The sequence below is a fragment of the Gopherus flavomarginatus genome, chromosome 8, assembly GCF_025201925.1.
Source record: "Gopherus flavomarginatus isolate rGopFla2 chromosome 8, rGopFla2.mat.asm, whole genome shotgun sequence".
Taxonomy (NCBI): domain Eukaryota; kingdom Metazoa; phylum Chordata; order Testudines; family Testudinidae; genus Gopherus; species Gopherus flavomarginatus.
The window spans coordinates 114,895,506-114,913,732 of record NC_066624.1 but is presented as its reverse complement, the minus strand read 5'-3'; the positions used below and the strand labels follow the sequence as shown (position 1 = coordinate 114,913,732).

Sequence of the window (18,227 nt, the reverse complement as noted above, 5' to 3'; positions counted from 1 at the left end):
ATGTCCGAGTTATTGAAGTCTTCAAATTGTGGTTTGAAGACCTCAAGCTGCAGAGAATCCACCAGCAAGTGACCCATGCCCCACGCTGCAGAGGAAGGCGAAAAACCTCCACGGCCTCTGTCAATCTGCCCCGGAGGAAAATTCCTTCCCGACCCCAAATATGGCGATCACCTAAACCCTGAGCATGTGGGCAAGACTCACCAGCCAGCACTCAGGAAAGAATTCTCTGTAGTAACTCAGATCCCATCCCATCCAACATCCCATCACCGACCACTGGGTATACTTATCTGCTGATAATCAAAGATCAATTGCCAAAATTAAGCTATCCCATCATACCATCCCTTCCATAAACTTATCAAGCTTAGTCTTAAAACCAGATATGTCTTTTGCCTCCACTACTCCCCTTGGAAGGCTGTTCCAGAACTTCACTCCTCTAATGGTTAGAAACCTTCACCTAATTTCAAGTCTAAACTTCCTAGTGTCCAGTTTATACCCATTTGTTCTGGTGTCTACATTGGTACTAAGCTTAAATAATTTCTCTCCCTCCCTAATATTAATCCCTCTGATATATTTATAAAGAGCAAGCATATTCCCCCTCAGCCTTCTTTTGGCTAGACTAAACAAGCCAAGCTCTTCGAGTCTCCTTTCATATGACAGGTTTTCCATTCCTCAGATCATCCTAGTAGCCCGTCTCTGAACCTGTTCCAGTTTGAATTCATCCTTCTTAAACATGGGAGACCAGAACTGCACACAGTATTCCAGGTGAGCTCTCACCAGCGCCTTATATAACGGTACTAACACCTCCTTATCTTTGCTGGAAATACCACGCCTGATGCATCCTAAAACTGCATTAGCTTTTTTAACGGCCACATCACATTGGCGGCTCACAGTCATCCTATGACCAACCAATACTCCAAGGTCCTTCTCCTCCTCTGTTGCTTCCAACTGATGTGTCCCCAATGTAGATCTAAAATTCTTATTATTAATCCCTAAGTGCATGACCTTACACTTTTCACTATTAAATTTCATCCTATTACTATTACTCCAGTTTACAAGGTCATCCAGATCCTCCTGTATGATATCCCGGTCCTTCTCCGTGTTAGCAATACCCCCCAGCTTTGTGTCATCCGCAAACTTTATTAGCACATTCCCGCTTTTTGTGCCAAGGTCAGTAATAAAACGGTTAAATAAGACTGGTCCCAAAACCGATCCTTGAGGAACTCCACTAGTAACCTCCTTCCAGCCTGACAGTTCACCCTTCAGTACGACCCACTGAAGTCTCCCCTTTAACCAGTTCCTTATCCACCTTTCAATTTTCATATTGATCCTCATCGTTTCCAATTTAACTAATAATTCCCCATGTGGAACCGTGTCAAATGCCTTACTGAAATCGAGGTAAATTAGGTCTACTGCATTTCCTTTGTCTAAATAATCTGTCACCTTCTCAAAGAAGGAGATCAGGTTGGTTTGGTACGATCTACCTTTAGTAAAACCATGTTGTAATTTGTCCCAACTACCATTGACCTCAATGTCCTTAACTACTTCTGTGAGTCAAATAACCAGGCATAATCAAAATACAATATATTATGTATCTGCCTTTTAAATGTTCTACATGCAAATGTGACCAATTTACTCATTTTATAACAAAGTATTAAGACAATATAGTAGTAACAATTAAATAATTATTTCCATTGACAAATCAAACTTAAAATAAATGCTTAATTTAAAATGTTGTAAATCATATCAGATTCTATTTGATGCAAGGGATCCATCTATCAAAGGCGATCCACTCCTGAAAGGGAAAACAGAGTAATTTCCATTAAAAAAAACAACTTTCACTGCCAACTTGCTAGCAGACATACTGACCAACCTAGTGAACTTTCTCCCTCCCTGTACTTTTTGCTGTAACTTATTATCCCGTCTTTAGCACAGAGGTAGACAAGCTTGGTTACCAAACATTTTCCATATTTTTTTTCTATACGACTTATTTTTGCTTGAATCACTCTATAAAACTCTATTCAATTAAGCTGCAGGGTATTGACAAACACAGTTAAGATTTTATGCATACGTTTCACATCAACAATGCATTCCAAACCAGGGACTAATATCTGATTATAAAAGTCAACTTAACTTGCACTCACTAATCTTACCATTTAAAGCAAATTATAATGAGCTAAATACAAAATCACAGGAAGATTTTTGATAACCATAAAAACAGGTAGGCAGGTGCTACTGTAGGCTTATGACTAGGCTTATAACTATTGCTTTATCCATGTACTAATTAGCCATTTATGTTTTTTTGAGCATGTCAAAGCCCTGCACTAACTCTTGAAATTGCACAGCTTGGACTTCTTTACCATGAAGGAGTAATTCCCACAACCACTTTGTTAAACTGCTTTTACAAAAACAAAATTGAGGGCAAGATTATTACCATACCCTCACCCCAATTTCACTTCTTAATGAAACCAGTTTAACACAATAAGCCTAGTCGTTTTTCTTTTTACAATCTTTAGCTGAAAAGGCAGCCAAGTACCATAGTGCTCCCTCCTATGTCAGTCAACTCTCCCTTTTATCTTTCCCATTCCATCCACTCTCCTAATTATTTTTCAGGTTTAAAGAATATCAGGACAAACAGGCTATGAGCTTACAGGACGACAATGGAGATGAGGAAGAGCCACTTCCACCTCTCCACTGCCTGCCCATCTTATTTTGATTGCCCTTTCAACAGTACTGTTCCCAAGTTCTTGGGCTCATTTTAATGTGGGGAAAGCAGGGCTTTTCAGTTTTAACAAAAACTACTGAGTTGAGAATCAACTTGAAATGCTAATGAAAGGCCAACAAGGCTCCCAGGAGACAGACAGCAAGTAAAACAATGGTCAAGTTAGGCCTGGGAACTTAAGAGAAATAAGAAGAAATATAATATTCTGAAAATTGCACCAAAGGTGTTTTATATAACCTATTACTCAATATTTCCTCCAACTGTTTTACTGTCAGGTAGTTTTCATATTGGAAGGATATGATACATACATCCAAGAAAAAGTGGTGTTTAAACATTTTTGTTTAAAAACAATTTGAAATTGAAGGTCTACACCAACAAAACAGCAAGTACATTACTGAACTGTTGGTGCACCTCACAATGCATCCAAAGCACACACCAACTACATACTAATGTACTCCTTATAGCCTACAATGAAGTCCTGTCAACTCTCTGATGAATAAGGCTTTAAAAATAGCTGACAAATTAAGTTAATTTACGAATGTGAGCATCTTCCTAACATGCTTTGGTTTTACCATGGACTATTTATATTTCTTGAAATTTGTAAGTAACAAAATAATTAATTTACTCCATAACAGATTACTGAATATATTCTTATTCCAAATTATAAAACAAACAGCAAATACAGGGCAATACACAGTGCCTCTGTCCAATTAAAAGTCTCCCAATATAGGACAAGGGGGTATGGCTGGTGCACTCCAGGATCCTATATATAAATTGTCACTTGGCTAAAAAAGAAATGAATATATCAGAGCATCTGGGTCTAAGATGAGCAACAAGATCATGTTCTCTGGTATCCAGAGTATCTCCTCCTCTGAAGCATATATATATATATAAAGAAAACAGACTCCTCATATGCCTACAAAACTGTTCATGTAGATTTCCATTTTGCCCACAATAAAAGCAAACTGCTACTGAATGAACGATCAGTGTTTAATATCTTATAGAATTTACTAACAGTTACAAAAAACTGTTAGGAGCAGAAAATTATCCCACCAGATTGAGTCTCATGGTTTGGTGTACTCAAACCAAGGAACCTGAGGAACTTCTGTGGAACAGGTGAGTGTCCACATGAAAGCAAGCATCCATGTTGAAATCTGCAAACCATGTGCCCTTCTCCACAGAGGATATTACTGATGCCAAAGTGATCATGCAGAATTTTGATTTTCTAATAAAGATATTCAGCTGGTGTAGATCGAGAACTGGTCTCTATCCAATGTCTTTTTTCTTGGGAACTAAAAATGTGAGGAGTAGACCTCTTTCCCTTGATGATGAGGTGGCACATGCCTTATGGCTTCTCCTGAAGAAGAGAGTCCACCTCCTAACAGAGGATCTTCTTATGAGACTGCTACCTGAAAAGAGGCTGGGAAGGGGGTTGTTATGATTGGGAGGTGACAAACTCAATTACATAGCAGAATAAGTAATCTCTAACACCCACTTGTCTGTCATTAGTGACCTCCAAATGTCACTTGAGCGAAGTGAGTGAGGCAGCCACTGAAGATTTGGGGGGCAGTGTAAAATGGAATTAACAGAGGAACACAGTTCTCAAACATCCTGTCACAAAGAAATGTCTAGCTAGAGCAGGGGTGGCCAACCTGAGCCTAAGGAGCCAGAATTTGCCAATGTAATAGACTCATAGACTTTAAGGTCAAAAGGGACCATTGTCATCATCTAGTCTGACCTCCTGCACAATGCAGGTCACAGAATCTCACCCACCCACTCCCGTAACAAACCCCTAACCTGTATCTGAGTTACTGAAGTCCTCAAATCGTGGTTTAAAGACCTCTAGGTGCAGAGCCACAGTAGTACGTCAACAGCTCCCCAACAGCTCCCACCCTCCAGCCCCCTGCGCCTCCCAGCCGCCGGCAGCCCCACCAGTCTGTGCCTCCTGCCTGCCGCATTCAGCTGTTTCACATGCGCAGGAGGCTCTGTGGGGCAGGGGGAGGAGTAAGGGCATGGCAGACTTGGGGGGAAGGGGCAGGGGCCTTGGGTGGAAAGGGGTGGTATGGGGGCAGGGCCTGGGGCAGAGCAGGGGGTTGAGCAGTGAGCACACACATACCCCTGGCACACTGGAAAGTTAGCATTTGTAGCTCCAGCCCCAGAGTCAGCACCTATGCAAGGAACTGCGCATTAACTTCTGAAGAGCTGCATGCAGCTCCAGAGCCACAGGTTGGCCACCCCTGAGCAAAAGGCTGAGGCTAGAAGATGTGGAGAAAGCCAGGTGCCTCGGTCTTTGTAACATCTGGCATTTGTGCTGTGGTTCATAACAGTGCTGATGACACAATGGCTGAGGGCGGGGTACCTTGCTCTGTACGCTTGTTTGTGGCATCTCCTTTCTGGAGCTGGGGTATAAATGTCCAGAAAGCAGATGGCTGTTCTACAGTCTGAACAAGTGAAGAGATTCAGGGTATATGTCTTCACTAGCAACGTTAAAGTGCTGCCGCAGAGGCGATTTAATGTGGCTGTGTAGGCGTAGAACAGCTCTCCCAGTGCTATAAAAAAAAAAAATACCTCCACACAGGGAGTAGCTCCCAGAGCTGTAGCACTGTCTACACTGCCGTGTTACAGCGCTGAAACTTGCAGTGCTGAGGGGGGTGTTTTTTCATCCCGCCAAGTGAGAAAATTGCAGTGCTATAAAGTGGCGGTGTAGACAAGGCCTTAGTCATATCACTGAACAAATTACCCTTATTAAATGTCAGCTCTTCAGAGATATTTTATATTACTGAGGAACCCCAAGGAATGTAGCCAAGATTCATGCCTCATGACGACTGGCAAAGCTATCCCTCTGGAAGCAGTATCAGCAGCATCCACTGGAGCCTGAAGAAATGTTTTAGCTACCAGTCTGCCCTCACCAATGAGTGCTTGGAATTGGGCCCTGTTCTCCTGAAGGAGTTTGTACTTGAAATCTAAAAATGTAGAGTAGTTTGAGAAAACATATTTTGCAAACAGGGCCTGGCAGTCAGTCATTCTAAACTGCAGACTTGCAGAAGAAAACACTTTCCTTCCTAGAAGGCCATGCATTTAGTGCCCTTGTCTGCAGGTGAGATGCACAGGGATGGCACAGCCTAGACTCCTCAGTGGCTACTTGTACCGCAAAGGAATTGGGTGCTGGGTGTGAAAACAGGCTCATTTGGCAGGGAAAAACCCAAACATTTTCCAGCCTTTTTTGGGATGCAAGTGCAAGAAGCCGAGTATGCCGGACCAGCCTCATAATGGCCTCATTAACTGGGAGGGCTACTAGACTGGGACCCAAAGGTTGCAAGATGTCCACTAGTCTGTCCTATGTCTCCTGGACTTCCTCAAGTTGAATTAGAAGCTCAGACGCCACTTTCTGTGACGCCAACTCATAATATTTCTTGTGATCATGTGGGATGGTGAAGATGGAACAACTGCCTAACCTGAAGGGGAGGATGAGACCACCATTGAATCCAGCTCAAGCTCTTCTCCCTCATGCTCTGACAAAGCTGATTGGTGTCGGCGAGGAAAGAGTCAGTAGGATTCTTGTACAGATCCAGGGTGTTCTGCGTAAGGATCCTAAGGGCTCCAACAATGCCAGTATAAAGGCTCAACCAGTCAGTGGGATTGGGGATCATCGGTCTCCTGGATAGTCATATCTGGATGGAGGGTGAAACCCAGATCTTCCAGAGCTTCTGCTTGCATTAGTTTCCCTATGTGGAGGTGACGGTGCGTCTAGAGCCACCCACTCTTCTGACAAGAAGGTAGGTTCCTGTTCAACCAGCCAAGCCATAAGTACCAACAGAAAAGTGTTCTGGTTCATGGAGATAATAGGGGATTGACCTGAATCTTTAATATAGTTTCTTCCACTAGTGTGTCTGTGGCCTTGAATAAGGTTGAGCCCCAAAGGAGAGGAGATTGAAGACAGGAGGAGGAGGAGGAGGAGGATTTTCTCCAGGCAGATGCAGGTCTCGGACTGTCCCGGAGTGCTCCAGTGGCCAGGATCAATGAATCCAGCACTCTCCTGATTCTGGTGGATATCAGGTCCATCCAAGGACAGGTCAGTACTGGCAGAGTCTAATCAGGAGCTCGCCAACTGTGATGGTTGGTGTGATCCTTTCATTTGTGTGTCAAAACTGAAGTCAGCACTGACAGATCCGATTATTTCACGCCATACTCATTTTAGACCCACTTAAATCTCCTCCTTAGGACCCACATGCGAGGACTCACTTGACTAACATGTAGTCAGGGATGGATCTCTTCTTCTAGAAGCAGAATTTGAAGAAGATCTGTCTGTGTGTGAGAGAGTGCCCTCTGCTCTTGTAAGAAGCCTGGGGAAGGGATTCCTTGGGCTTAGAAGTTACCTCAGGTCCTGAACTTGTGCTTAGCGAGGCACTGCCCATTAACTCAGACTGGTGTACACAGGATGTCCCCAGGAGCAGCGCCAGGGGTTTTGGCGCCCTGGGCGCAGCGTCGGCTCGCCGGTCCCGCGACTCCGGTGGACCTCCCGCAGGCCTTCCTGCAGACCGTCCGCTGGTCTCACAGCTCCGGTGGACCTGCTGCAGGTGTCCCTGCGGATGGTCCGTGAGACCAGCAGACCCTCCACAGGCACGCCTGCCAGAGGTCCACCGGAGCGGTCTGCCGCCCTCCCAAATCCTGGCGCCCTAGGCGACCGCCTAGGTCACCTAAATGGAAGCTCTGGCCCTGGATGTCCCTGGTCCTGATCCAACTAGAAAATGTTTGGTTAGTTAGAGCTCTCAACCCTCACAGGTTCAGGAAGAAAGGAGCAAAAGTTCCTTGCCACAGAGATGTGAGCCTCACCAAAGCAGGGGATAGAAAATAAGACAGAGTATCTTATTGCCCTTATATAAATCCATGGTACGCTCACATCTTGAATACTGTGTACAGATGTGGTCTCCTCAATTCAAAAAAGATATAGTGGCACTAGAAAACATTCAGAGTAGGGCAACTAAAATGATTAGGGGTTTGGAACAGGTCCCATATGAGGAGAGATTAAAGAGGCTATGACTTTTCAACTTGGAAAAGAGGAGACTAAGGGGGGATATGATAGAAGTCTATAAAATCATGAGTGGTGTGGAGAAAGTGAATAAGGAAGTTATTTACTTGTTCCCATAATATAAGAACTAGGGGCCACCAAATGAAATTAATGGGCAGCAGGCTTAAAACACATAAAAGGAAGTTCTTCTTCACACAGCGCACAGTCAACCTGTGGAACTCCTTGCCTGAGGAGGTTATGAAGGCTAGGACTAAATCAGCGTTTAAAAGAGAACTGGATAAATTCATGGAGGTTAAGTCCATTAACAGCTATTACCCACAATGGGTAAGGAATGGTATCTCTAGACTCTGTTTGTCAGAGGATGGAGATGGATGGCAGGAGAGAGATCACTTGATCATTAACAGTTAGGTTCACTCCCTCTGGGGCACCTGGCATTGGCCACTGTCGGTAGACAGGATACTGAGCTGGATGGACCTTTGGTCTGGCCCAGTATGGCTGGTCTTATGGAACAATCTGTACCCACCTGTGGAATGCTCAGAGGGGCTAGCATTCAAAGAAGAACTTAGAATTTTTTGGAACTCAAAACAGCTCATCCACTTTAAGGTAAAGGGCTTTTAAGATATTCTAGAAAGATAACTTGGGTTGATCAATTTTAGCCTGGGATCATTTTTCTGCAGTCAAATTATAAAACCATAAAAATATGGAACTAACAGTTGAATCTGTCACTCACCTTAGCTGCAATGTGCCTCTGTAATACAAACAATAATAAAAGGAAGTGTTTCTGTAGCTTTTGTCTTTTCATACATTTCTAGACTAATCAGGGTATAGGGATTCAATATATAACGATTACATTAAAGAAGTTTATAATTCATATTCAACAATACTTCAACATGGTAAAATCTGTATTTTGTGAATAGGCTTTTACCATCAAGTAATGGTGCTGGTGTTTCCTTTAACAACTAAGACAAGGGAAATGCCTCTAAGGCAGTAGCATTAGGCATCTGTCCAGTTCAGATAAGGGAAGCAGCCTCTTGTGGTTGCAGAACAGTTTTTTCTTATGTAAAACTTCAAAGTAAGAATGAAAAGCATGCATAATTTCATTGAAATACAGAGATTTTTATGCCATTTTAAAAGAGACAAAAAAATGTAAATACATACAATTGCAAAGGCATCAACAAAAACTTGTATGTGACAACTTCTGTTTGTTCTAGAATTTTACCAGGAGCAAATAACTATCAAATTGTATATGGACTAATCAAGGACCATTAATGTTCTTATAATCCACTTGAGAATGTGGTACGAAAAGATACTGCAAAAGGGCAAACTTTTTATTTAATTCAACCCTCCGCGTGAGCTCAGTTTGCTCTATGTGTGTGGAAATGAAAAGCTTATTCTCTGTTACTGCACCATAGATGCAGCTCCTCAATATCTGTCATTTAAACATTAATTCTTTGCCATTTTGATAACCTACAGTATTCAAAGGGGTTCATATTTGAATGTAATTTTTTTATATTTATAAAATAAATTACATCGTTTATTAAAGATTTACCTTTTTAACATTTCACAAAATTCACAAATTAAGATTTCTGAATTACATTACTTCTGCATTATCTGTTTATCAGTCACTTCCATAAACAGCCAGTGAATTTAAGATTTGGGATTTGCATGGCTGCAGTAGAATACAATCACAGAATATCAGGGTTGGAAGAGACCTCAGGAAATCATCTAGTCCAATCCCCTGTTCAAAGCAGGACCAACACCAACTAAATCATCGCACCCAAGGCTTTGTCAAGCCTGGCCTTAAAAATCTTTAAGGATGGAGATTCCATCACCTCCCTAGGTAACCCATTCCAGTGCTTCACCACCCTCCTAGTGAAATAATGTTTCCCAATATCCAACCTAGACCTCCCCCACTGCAACTTGAGACCATTACTCCTGGTTCTGTCACTTGCCACCACTGAGAACAGCCTAGCTCCACCTTCTTTGGAACCGCCCTTCAGATAGTTGAAGGCTGCTACCAAATCCCCCCTTACTCTTCTCTTCTGCAGACTAAACACCACCAATTCCCTCAGCATTCTCCTTATAATTCACGTGCCTCAGCCCCCTAATCATTTTCATTGCCTTCTGCTGGACTCTCTCCTATTTGTCCACATCTCTTCTGTCGTGGGGGGGACCAAAACTGGACACACCAGGGCCGAATAGAGGGGAATAATCACTTCCCTCCATCTGCTGGCAATGCTCCTACTAATTCAGCCCAATATGCCGTTGGCCTTCTTGGCAACAAGAGCACACTGCTGACTCATATCCAGCTTCTTATCCGCTGTAATCCTTAAATCCTTTTCTGCAGAACTGCTGCTTAGCCAGTCGGTCCCCAGCCTGTAGCGGTGCATGGGATTCTTCCTTCCTAAGTGTAGGACTCTGCACTTGTCCTTGTTGAACCTCATCAGATTTCTTTTGGCCCAATCCTCCATTTGTCTAGGTCACTCTGGACCCTATCCCTACCCTCCAGCATATCTACCTCTCCCCACATCTTAGTGTCATGTGTGAGCTGGCTGAGGGTGCAATTAATCTCACCAACCAGATCATTAATAAAGATGTTCAACAAAATCGGCCCCAGGACTGACCCTTGGGGCACTCTGCTGGATACAGTCTGCCAACTAGACATCGAGCCATTGATCACTATCTGTTGAGCCCGACAATCTAGCTAGCTTTCTATCCACCTTATAGTCCATTTATCCAATCCATACTTTTTTAACTTGCAGGCAAGAAATCTGTGGGAGACCGTATCAAAAGCTTTGCTAAAGTCAAGATATATCACATTCACTGCTTTCCTATACCCACAGAGCCAGTTATCTCAACAAAGGATAACGCAAAGGACTTAGGTGCTGCATTAGTAGTAGTAATAATCTGTGCCTTTAAAAAGGAATAAAAAAAACTGATGTTTAAGAAAATTTGAGAATTATAATAAATGTAAAACTGCTGGGAGTTTTATTACACTTAAAGAAAATATTCTCTTATTTTTCGGTCAGATGCATTTCAGTTTAAATGAATATTAGATATCCAAATAGCTTCATGAAAATCATTAAAGTTCTATGATTACATTCAAAAGCCTCCCAGCTGTTCCTATTTTTGCATAGGTTGAAAGGATTACTACTGGCAGCAACATCACTACAGGCTCCCCACAGCAAGGTCCTACAATGTTTTCTATAAAATTGCATTTGAAGACATTTTCCTATTGTTCCACCTGGGGGCAACGGTGACCCTCAACTGGCATTTAGAGAGCTTGAGACTGAAAAGGGTCATAGCTTCCATTTCCACAACATAATAGCAAGGCCAAGAATAAATCCAGAGACCATAATACACATATTATACCTCTTCTGCACACGCACCATACCAGACACAACTTACTGAAGTTAAGGTTAATATAATTAGTGTATTCATCATCATGTTCCCATTACGCCTCTGGCATTTAAGGCAGCAATGAAGCTCCTCTACTCCTGTCTGTTTCTGGCAAGTCTTTCAATGGTTCCCCCCAGCTGTGCCCCAGGTTTTTCAACTTGGCTTCCACAGCTCTTCACCACGTTGTTTTCAGACAGCATCATTTTCGCTTGCATTAGGGCACACGTTAAAAACAAGCAAGGAATTTTACTATATATTCAGTCGCTCACAGCAAGCCCTTTAGAGTGGAGACAAGTTTTATAAGTTTGTAAAGGGCTGTATAAATTTGTGCCACTCTCTGTGATCATTAACAACATAATATTTGGACAGATGTAAAAATACAGATGCACAAATGACAGCATGTACTGTAAAAACCATATCTGACAGAAAATAATGACTTTCAAAAAAAGAGGGTAGCTTCTAGATATTTTATTTTACTCTTAAAAGAAAAGGGTTTGTATCTAAAATTTTTATATGGCAGACTTTAGAGCATTAAATATTTTAAAACAACATTTTAACTCTCCTTGGATAGCACTGTTTTTGAGTTACTACATATTACAGAAACTACTACAATCAGAAAGGGCTTTTGTTTGTTGTTTCATTTATTTAAAGGGACAATGGGGATCTCATTAAGTAGTGTCTATTCTAGTTTATTAATTATTATATTTATATATATATATATATATATATATATATATATATATATATATATATATATAATTTTCAGACTCTCCCAAAGCATGCTGCAGAGGATTTGGTTACCAAAAAAAAAAAAAAAAAAAACACTTAGCTAAATCATTGTCTAAATCTGAATCTTCATTTCAACTAAAGATTATGTTTAAATAAGCAAATTCAAACCATTCATATAAATTTAGATTTACACTATGAGAAAATTCTCTGTGCACCATTCTAGTTATGTATTTTTTCTCTGATAAGTAACAAATCCATTATGTTTTCAAATATCTCTCAAATCATTAACAGACTACATCAGCTTGATTGTATATAGGCACAAAACAACCCTAAATCATAATGAATTTACCGGAAGATTGTATTACATAAAGTTAAATGCAAAATTAAAATACATGAAGTCTCATATTGCTGTGTTTTCAAAACTAGCTGTTATGTGTTCTGTTAAATTATGAACTTTGGTTTCAAAAGTAACTTTTACCCACACATTTAATCTTTTCAACAGAAGGCTTTCAATTTCTCGAGTTCTATTAATATAATGTAATACATACACTACACTTAGTACAATAAAATAAACATTTTGGAAAACACTGAATTACAGATATTTCATTTCATTATTAAGAAAATTATTCAAGTATATATTTTATTACTCTATAAACACAAACAGTTGATTTAGACCTAAAATGACTAACAGCCTGAGGGCACAGTTAAACCCAAACCTGCCACTAACACTTGCTTCTATCAGTGTGATGTCAGGAGGCATTTCCAGCCATGCATATCAATGGAAGTCTCCTGTGTATTTAATTCTTTACAGCTGAAGAAAATGAAAGCCAAGTGCAATAAACTGATTACATGATGATTAATGGAGAATGACAACATTTTACATGTAGCATTCAGCAAATTCAGAAGAGCCTTTTGCATAGCATTTTAACAGCATATGTATATAATCCATTACTTTTGTCAGATTCACAGAGGACTGGTAATTGACTGTAATAAATGGACTAAAATACACACTATTTAATCTAAGTCTTAATGTATAATCATCTTACTTTAACAACATAATGACCTAATTACTAAAATTCTATTAAAAGTTAAACTCAAATTTTCAGGAAAGCCTATTTAGACCCACCTTACATCCAAACATTAAGGATATTGTGTTGTTGGTGCATGCCACTTTACAGTGGCATAGCATCGGAGAAAAGCAATCCAAGTTTTTGATGCTAGGAGACATTTTTTCAAACCCTGAGCACTTCAATCGATCCGTTATCGAGATTCCAGAAAAATGCTTCTGTAAATGTTGCTTACTGCCTATTTTTGACATTTAATCTAAGTCCATAATGCTGAAAGATAAGCTTTTATATAAAAACAGACTGCATTCTTCAGGAAATTTTTCTCCCTTATTAGAAATCAGTTCAGCATTTTAGGACTGCAATTGAAAAATCCTTGTGTCCATTTTCAAAACATTAGACCCCTGCTTTCTATTTAATAATGGTGATAATATCAACGTGAAGGGACAACTGTACCAAGGCCCAAAGTCTTGCTGGGATCCTCTCAGCCAAAACCAAGACTCTAATCCACCAGGGCAGCTCCACCTGCTGCAGTGCAAGGTTTGCTATCTCCTCCATAAGAACACAGGCAACTCTAGCAAAGCCACTATGCTGGTTGCTTAGGGGGAGGGGCACAAGATGTTGCAGCAAGGGACTCATTACATGGCCCGATAGAGATGAACCCAATACTCTTCCTGGAAGGCGCTTTCACATTGCACCAGTGACCATAACAAAAATCTGATTTAAACACACTATGCATAACTATTAAAAAAAGGAATCTGTATGTTTGATGATGTAATATTTAATTTACATCAGCTTTTCCAGGGACAAGGTACAGGTAACAAAGAAAAAAAAAATCTAACTTCATACACAATTTTCAAGATTTTAATCCTGAACAATTCCATCAAATAAAAATCAGTTGCAAAATTAATATTTATCAGATATCTGTCACTAGGTTAAAACAAACTATTAAAGACTGCTTAAGAAAGTTTTAGTCAACCCAAAATGTCCTCCCAAATTTAGTAGTACTGTTAAAGTTAAAAGACCCAGGTAAGAAAATGAGTGTATTTTCCGGTAAAGCACACTAAACCAGATACTCTATAGATTTTTTATTTTCCTGGACCTAAAAAATCATGCATAATCTAGACTATGCAAACTATTCGATTAATGCTAGGTTTCACACAGATATTCTACTTATTCTAGTGAGAACACATCTAAACAATTTTGAGTATTTTTTTAATTCAAAGAGCACTAAAGCATTTTCCCCTAAAACTAAAGATCTTTTGCTTTGCATTTATAGTATGTCAAAATTTAGCTGTTGCACATTTTAAAAAATTAATCCCTGTTGATCTGTCAGGATCCATACTAGGACTAGAAGTATAGCAGTATATTTTATATTATACATTTCAATTTACTTTTTTTTTTAAAAAAGGGCTGTCAGAATTTCTAATGCAATGCATTAATTCATTACAAATAAATGATTTATATTAGATACAGAGGAGACTGTCTTCAAGGGATTAATATCACATGATTTTTCCTGTTTTCTCACAGCACAAGCTAATTAAACTTTTTTAAAGACTTTCCCTTAATTAGTATTCTTCCAGCCACAATGTGTCTATTTTTATACTGACAGATCACTGTTTGGGCTCCCCCAAGACCTCTTCCACTCGACTCCCCAAGAACTCAGTTCAACTCTAATCTCATCACTCAGGTTCCTCTATTTGGCATACTGCAAAGCTACACTGAGTTGATCAGACTCAAGAATAGTGGGTGTGTATAGAGCAGTGGTGGGCAACCTGCAGCTCACAGGCGGCCCATCAGAGGAATGCAACCTGGCACTTCCCACAGCTCCCATTGGCCAGGAACGGCAAACTGCAGCTACTGGGAGCTGCGGGAGGCTGTGTCAGCAGCAAAATGTCTTGCAGCCCATCATGAGATCACCCTGTGTACCATATATTCAAAGTTACACAGAAAACCTCTTCCTTTATATATAGTTATACATTAGATTGCATTTACTACACACTATAACAATTTTGGGACTGGTTTGGTCACTTTATAAGAACAGTCCCTGTATAGCCCACACTGTCCATGCCCAATTTATTCTTTACCTCATCTTACGTTCCAAGCTTATCTTATCCTATTGCATCCGAAGAAGTGGACTGTAGCCCACGAAAGCTTATGCTCAAATAAATTTGTTAGTCTTTAAGGTGCCTGTTCTTTTTATTGTTATCTTGTTCATTGTAAATGATTCCTCCTTCTCTTTGCTACTACTGTTTCCAGCCCTGAGCCTGCCTCCCAAAAAATGAGGCCACACCTATGTCCAATTACTCACATCAGGCTAGGCCCACAATCACACAAAATGGCATCTAAAATAGAATACTCAAACTTTAAAAAAAGAAAAAATGGAGACTTGCACATTTCAATGTCTTTTAAAGCTTCTTCCCATGATCTCATATCCCCGCAAAACATACCTCTTCACCTAAACTATGACCACTAACTTCACTGCCTGCTCTGACCTTTCACAGTCTCCCTTTTAATTCATTCAGTTTACCTGGTAAACTCCTTGAGGAAGGGACTTTGTCTATGTACTGTAAAATGGCAAGCACATTTATTACACTAAAAGTGAAGAATAAAATTTCATAACATCATGTAGTTACAATGCAAACTCTCTTTGAAATAAAATATAAAATACACAAACTGATGAAACAGAAAAAAGGCCATATATTCTGGAGAATAAATAGCACCACCAACCAACTAATAGATACAGCACCTGTAATAACACACAAATGAAGCCTCTGCTTCTGAAGACAATCCCTTTTCCAGTAAGACAAAGATTATAAAATGTCAGCATCCCTATATTTGGAAGCTTGGGTTTTATTTTAAACTTGCCTCTGGTACCTAATCAGTATCTCCAACTTCCCTTCAAGTCTTCAGGGAAGCAGTACAGGAATTTCAGATGAGGGGTAGGGGCAGGAAGAAGGAGGGAAAAAATCTTATTAGCAACTATATTGGAACATTATGAAGCAAGTTATTCACAATAATCTACAAAAAAACTCACAAAGCTAGTCAATGATCACTCTCTTCCTTAGCTACATTCTCATTATTTCATGGAATTTTTCTACAAGCACATCCAAGCCTAAGGACAATCCAGAAGTGGATTAAAGATCTCAGTCAATTTTAGTCATTTAAAAACCTCTGCTCCTCCTTCAGCAGGTCAGAATCACAGTATGCCATTTGTAGTCAGGGGATAGCAGAGCGAATTCAATGCACATCACTCCAAAACAATATCATGGAAGACAATCTGTTAGTCATGGATCACTGACTGTACACCAACAGTGCAAGGAAGTGTCTGTTCCATAAATAAACCCTTTTCCAATCAAGGACACAAAGCAACAAGCAATCTTACTTTTATACCCCTAATGAAGTAACTCTTGGTAAAAAGAAAAAAAGCCCTATTATATATAAATGACCATTTCATGGTAACAAATAGGGTGAAAACAAAGCCAAAAGTGGTTCCGAATGTTGCAGAAATAGCTCTCTAAGATGCAGAGAACATAAGCTCTACTGTGTCATGGGCACAACAGAATCAATAAAAAGGAAGATTGGTGTACACAACTACAAAGGATTCTATCAGTAAGATATAATGAACAGAAAGCTTCAGTAACTTCAGGCAATTACATCTTCATTGTTGATGAAGGCTACATGCAGACTTCAAATGACTTAGCCATACATCTGCAGCTGTAAACAGAAGCTTATATTTCTGTATAATTTTACTAAACCTTATATAACAAAAATAGAGACAGTTCAGAACTTTTAAGAAACTATCTTTCCGGGCGCACATAACAATGGGATATAATTGATCTTACACCACTGCTATAACCCCATACTTTTTAATGTAGCAGTGTGAAACTTAACAGGGCCAAATCATGGGATTGAAGTTGATGGTGCAGCTGCTACTTTTTTAAATAAAAAATGTGTTGCATTGGTTAAGCTTTTGTACACACCATGCAATGAATGTTATCTGCACTCACTTCAGACACTGTAAAGGCAGTGCTGTCATGAATCTCTGCACACAACTAGGTGATTGAAGATATTATATGCACTCTAAAACTTAGAGTAAACACGAGGAGCCTGCATTGGAGCACTAAAGCTGAATATCCTTGTTTTAATTAAAACTAAACTCATATCTTAAAATAGGATTTTTATTATCTTTAAAACAGTAAAATCCTAAAAAGATTAGACTGAGAAAAACATTTAAATACCATTAAGACATAATTCTTCAAGCTTTAAAGCTTCTTCAGTATCAGTGAAACCATTTGAGAAATTTCAGAGTAGCAGCTGTGTTAGTCTGTATCCACAAAAAGAACAGAGTACTTGTGGCACCTTAGAGACTAACCAATTTATTTCAGCATGAGCTTTCGTGAGCTACAGCTCACTTCTTCAGATGCATCCAAAGAAGTGAGCTGTAGCTCACGAAAGCTCATGCTGAAATAAATTGGTTAGTCTCTAAGGTGCCATAAGCACTCCTGTTCCATTTGAGAAATGTCTAGTTTGCAAAGTTTCAACTACATTTCACGAGAGCCTTAGCGCCCTTCAGAATGGAACGATTACAATTTGTACAGAATGTTATACTTCCTGATAACATATGGAACATTCAGACAATGTTTTATAGTTATATTTATAATCTGCATACTACTATACTAGTGCTGTGGAGAGGAAGGCACAGGGCACTCTACAAGCAACTCAATCTACATCAGTTTCAACTAGACAAGAGGCATTATTTCAAGGTCCAAATTTTAAGTGTCTTATCTTTTTTTTTTTTAACATAGAGCAGATATCTGGTGGGTCAGTGTTGAAAGATCTTACAGCATTTTAAGGAGCATAGTGTCAAGAGAATTCTTAAGATTCTTAAAACAGCCATGGGACATGCAGTAATAAAATGAAACCTTGAGTGTTCTGTACTACCATAAAGCCTGGGCTACACTAGCGGGGGGCTGGGGGGGGGGTGTTGAACTAAGATACACAACCTGGCAATCAGAGTAAATGTACCAGATGACCATAGAGATAGGTAGTTCTAATTAGATTATCTCCCTGAGGAGGTCTTTTCCATGTTTCATTTTAACATACAAAGTCAAAATACGAAGTTAATTTTCAGGAAAAAGCAGCAAAAGAGGTCAAAAGAAACAGGCTTTAAAGCTTTTAAAAAAAAACACCTGCATATGTTTAATCAAAAAGATACCATAACTGACAAGTGTTCTGCTTATGACTGCATAGATATAATAAACAGCCTTTATTCCATATGTTTACT

General features: G+C 39.7%; 1 protein-coding gene across 25 annotated transcripts in view; it reads right to left on the bottom strand.

The window, feature by feature from the left end:
• DLG1 (discs large MAGUK scaffold protein 1) overlaps positions 1 to 18,227 on the bottom strand; it is a 443,566-nt gene that overhangs the window by 325,704 nt on the left and 99,635 nt on the right. The window contains exon 1 of one of the 25 annotated variants that reach the window (XM_050963901.1): positions 13,003 to 13,135. The exons of the other annotated variants lie outside the window; for them this stretch is intronic. Within the exon in view, the coding sequence (XP_050819858.1) occupies positions 13,003 to 13,104 (102 nt within the window). The 5' untranslated portion in view covers positions 13,105 to 13,135. Of the gene's footprint in view, positions 1 to 13,002; positions 13,136 to 18,227 lie in introns of those variants that run through there. 25 annotated transcript variants of the gene reach the window in all.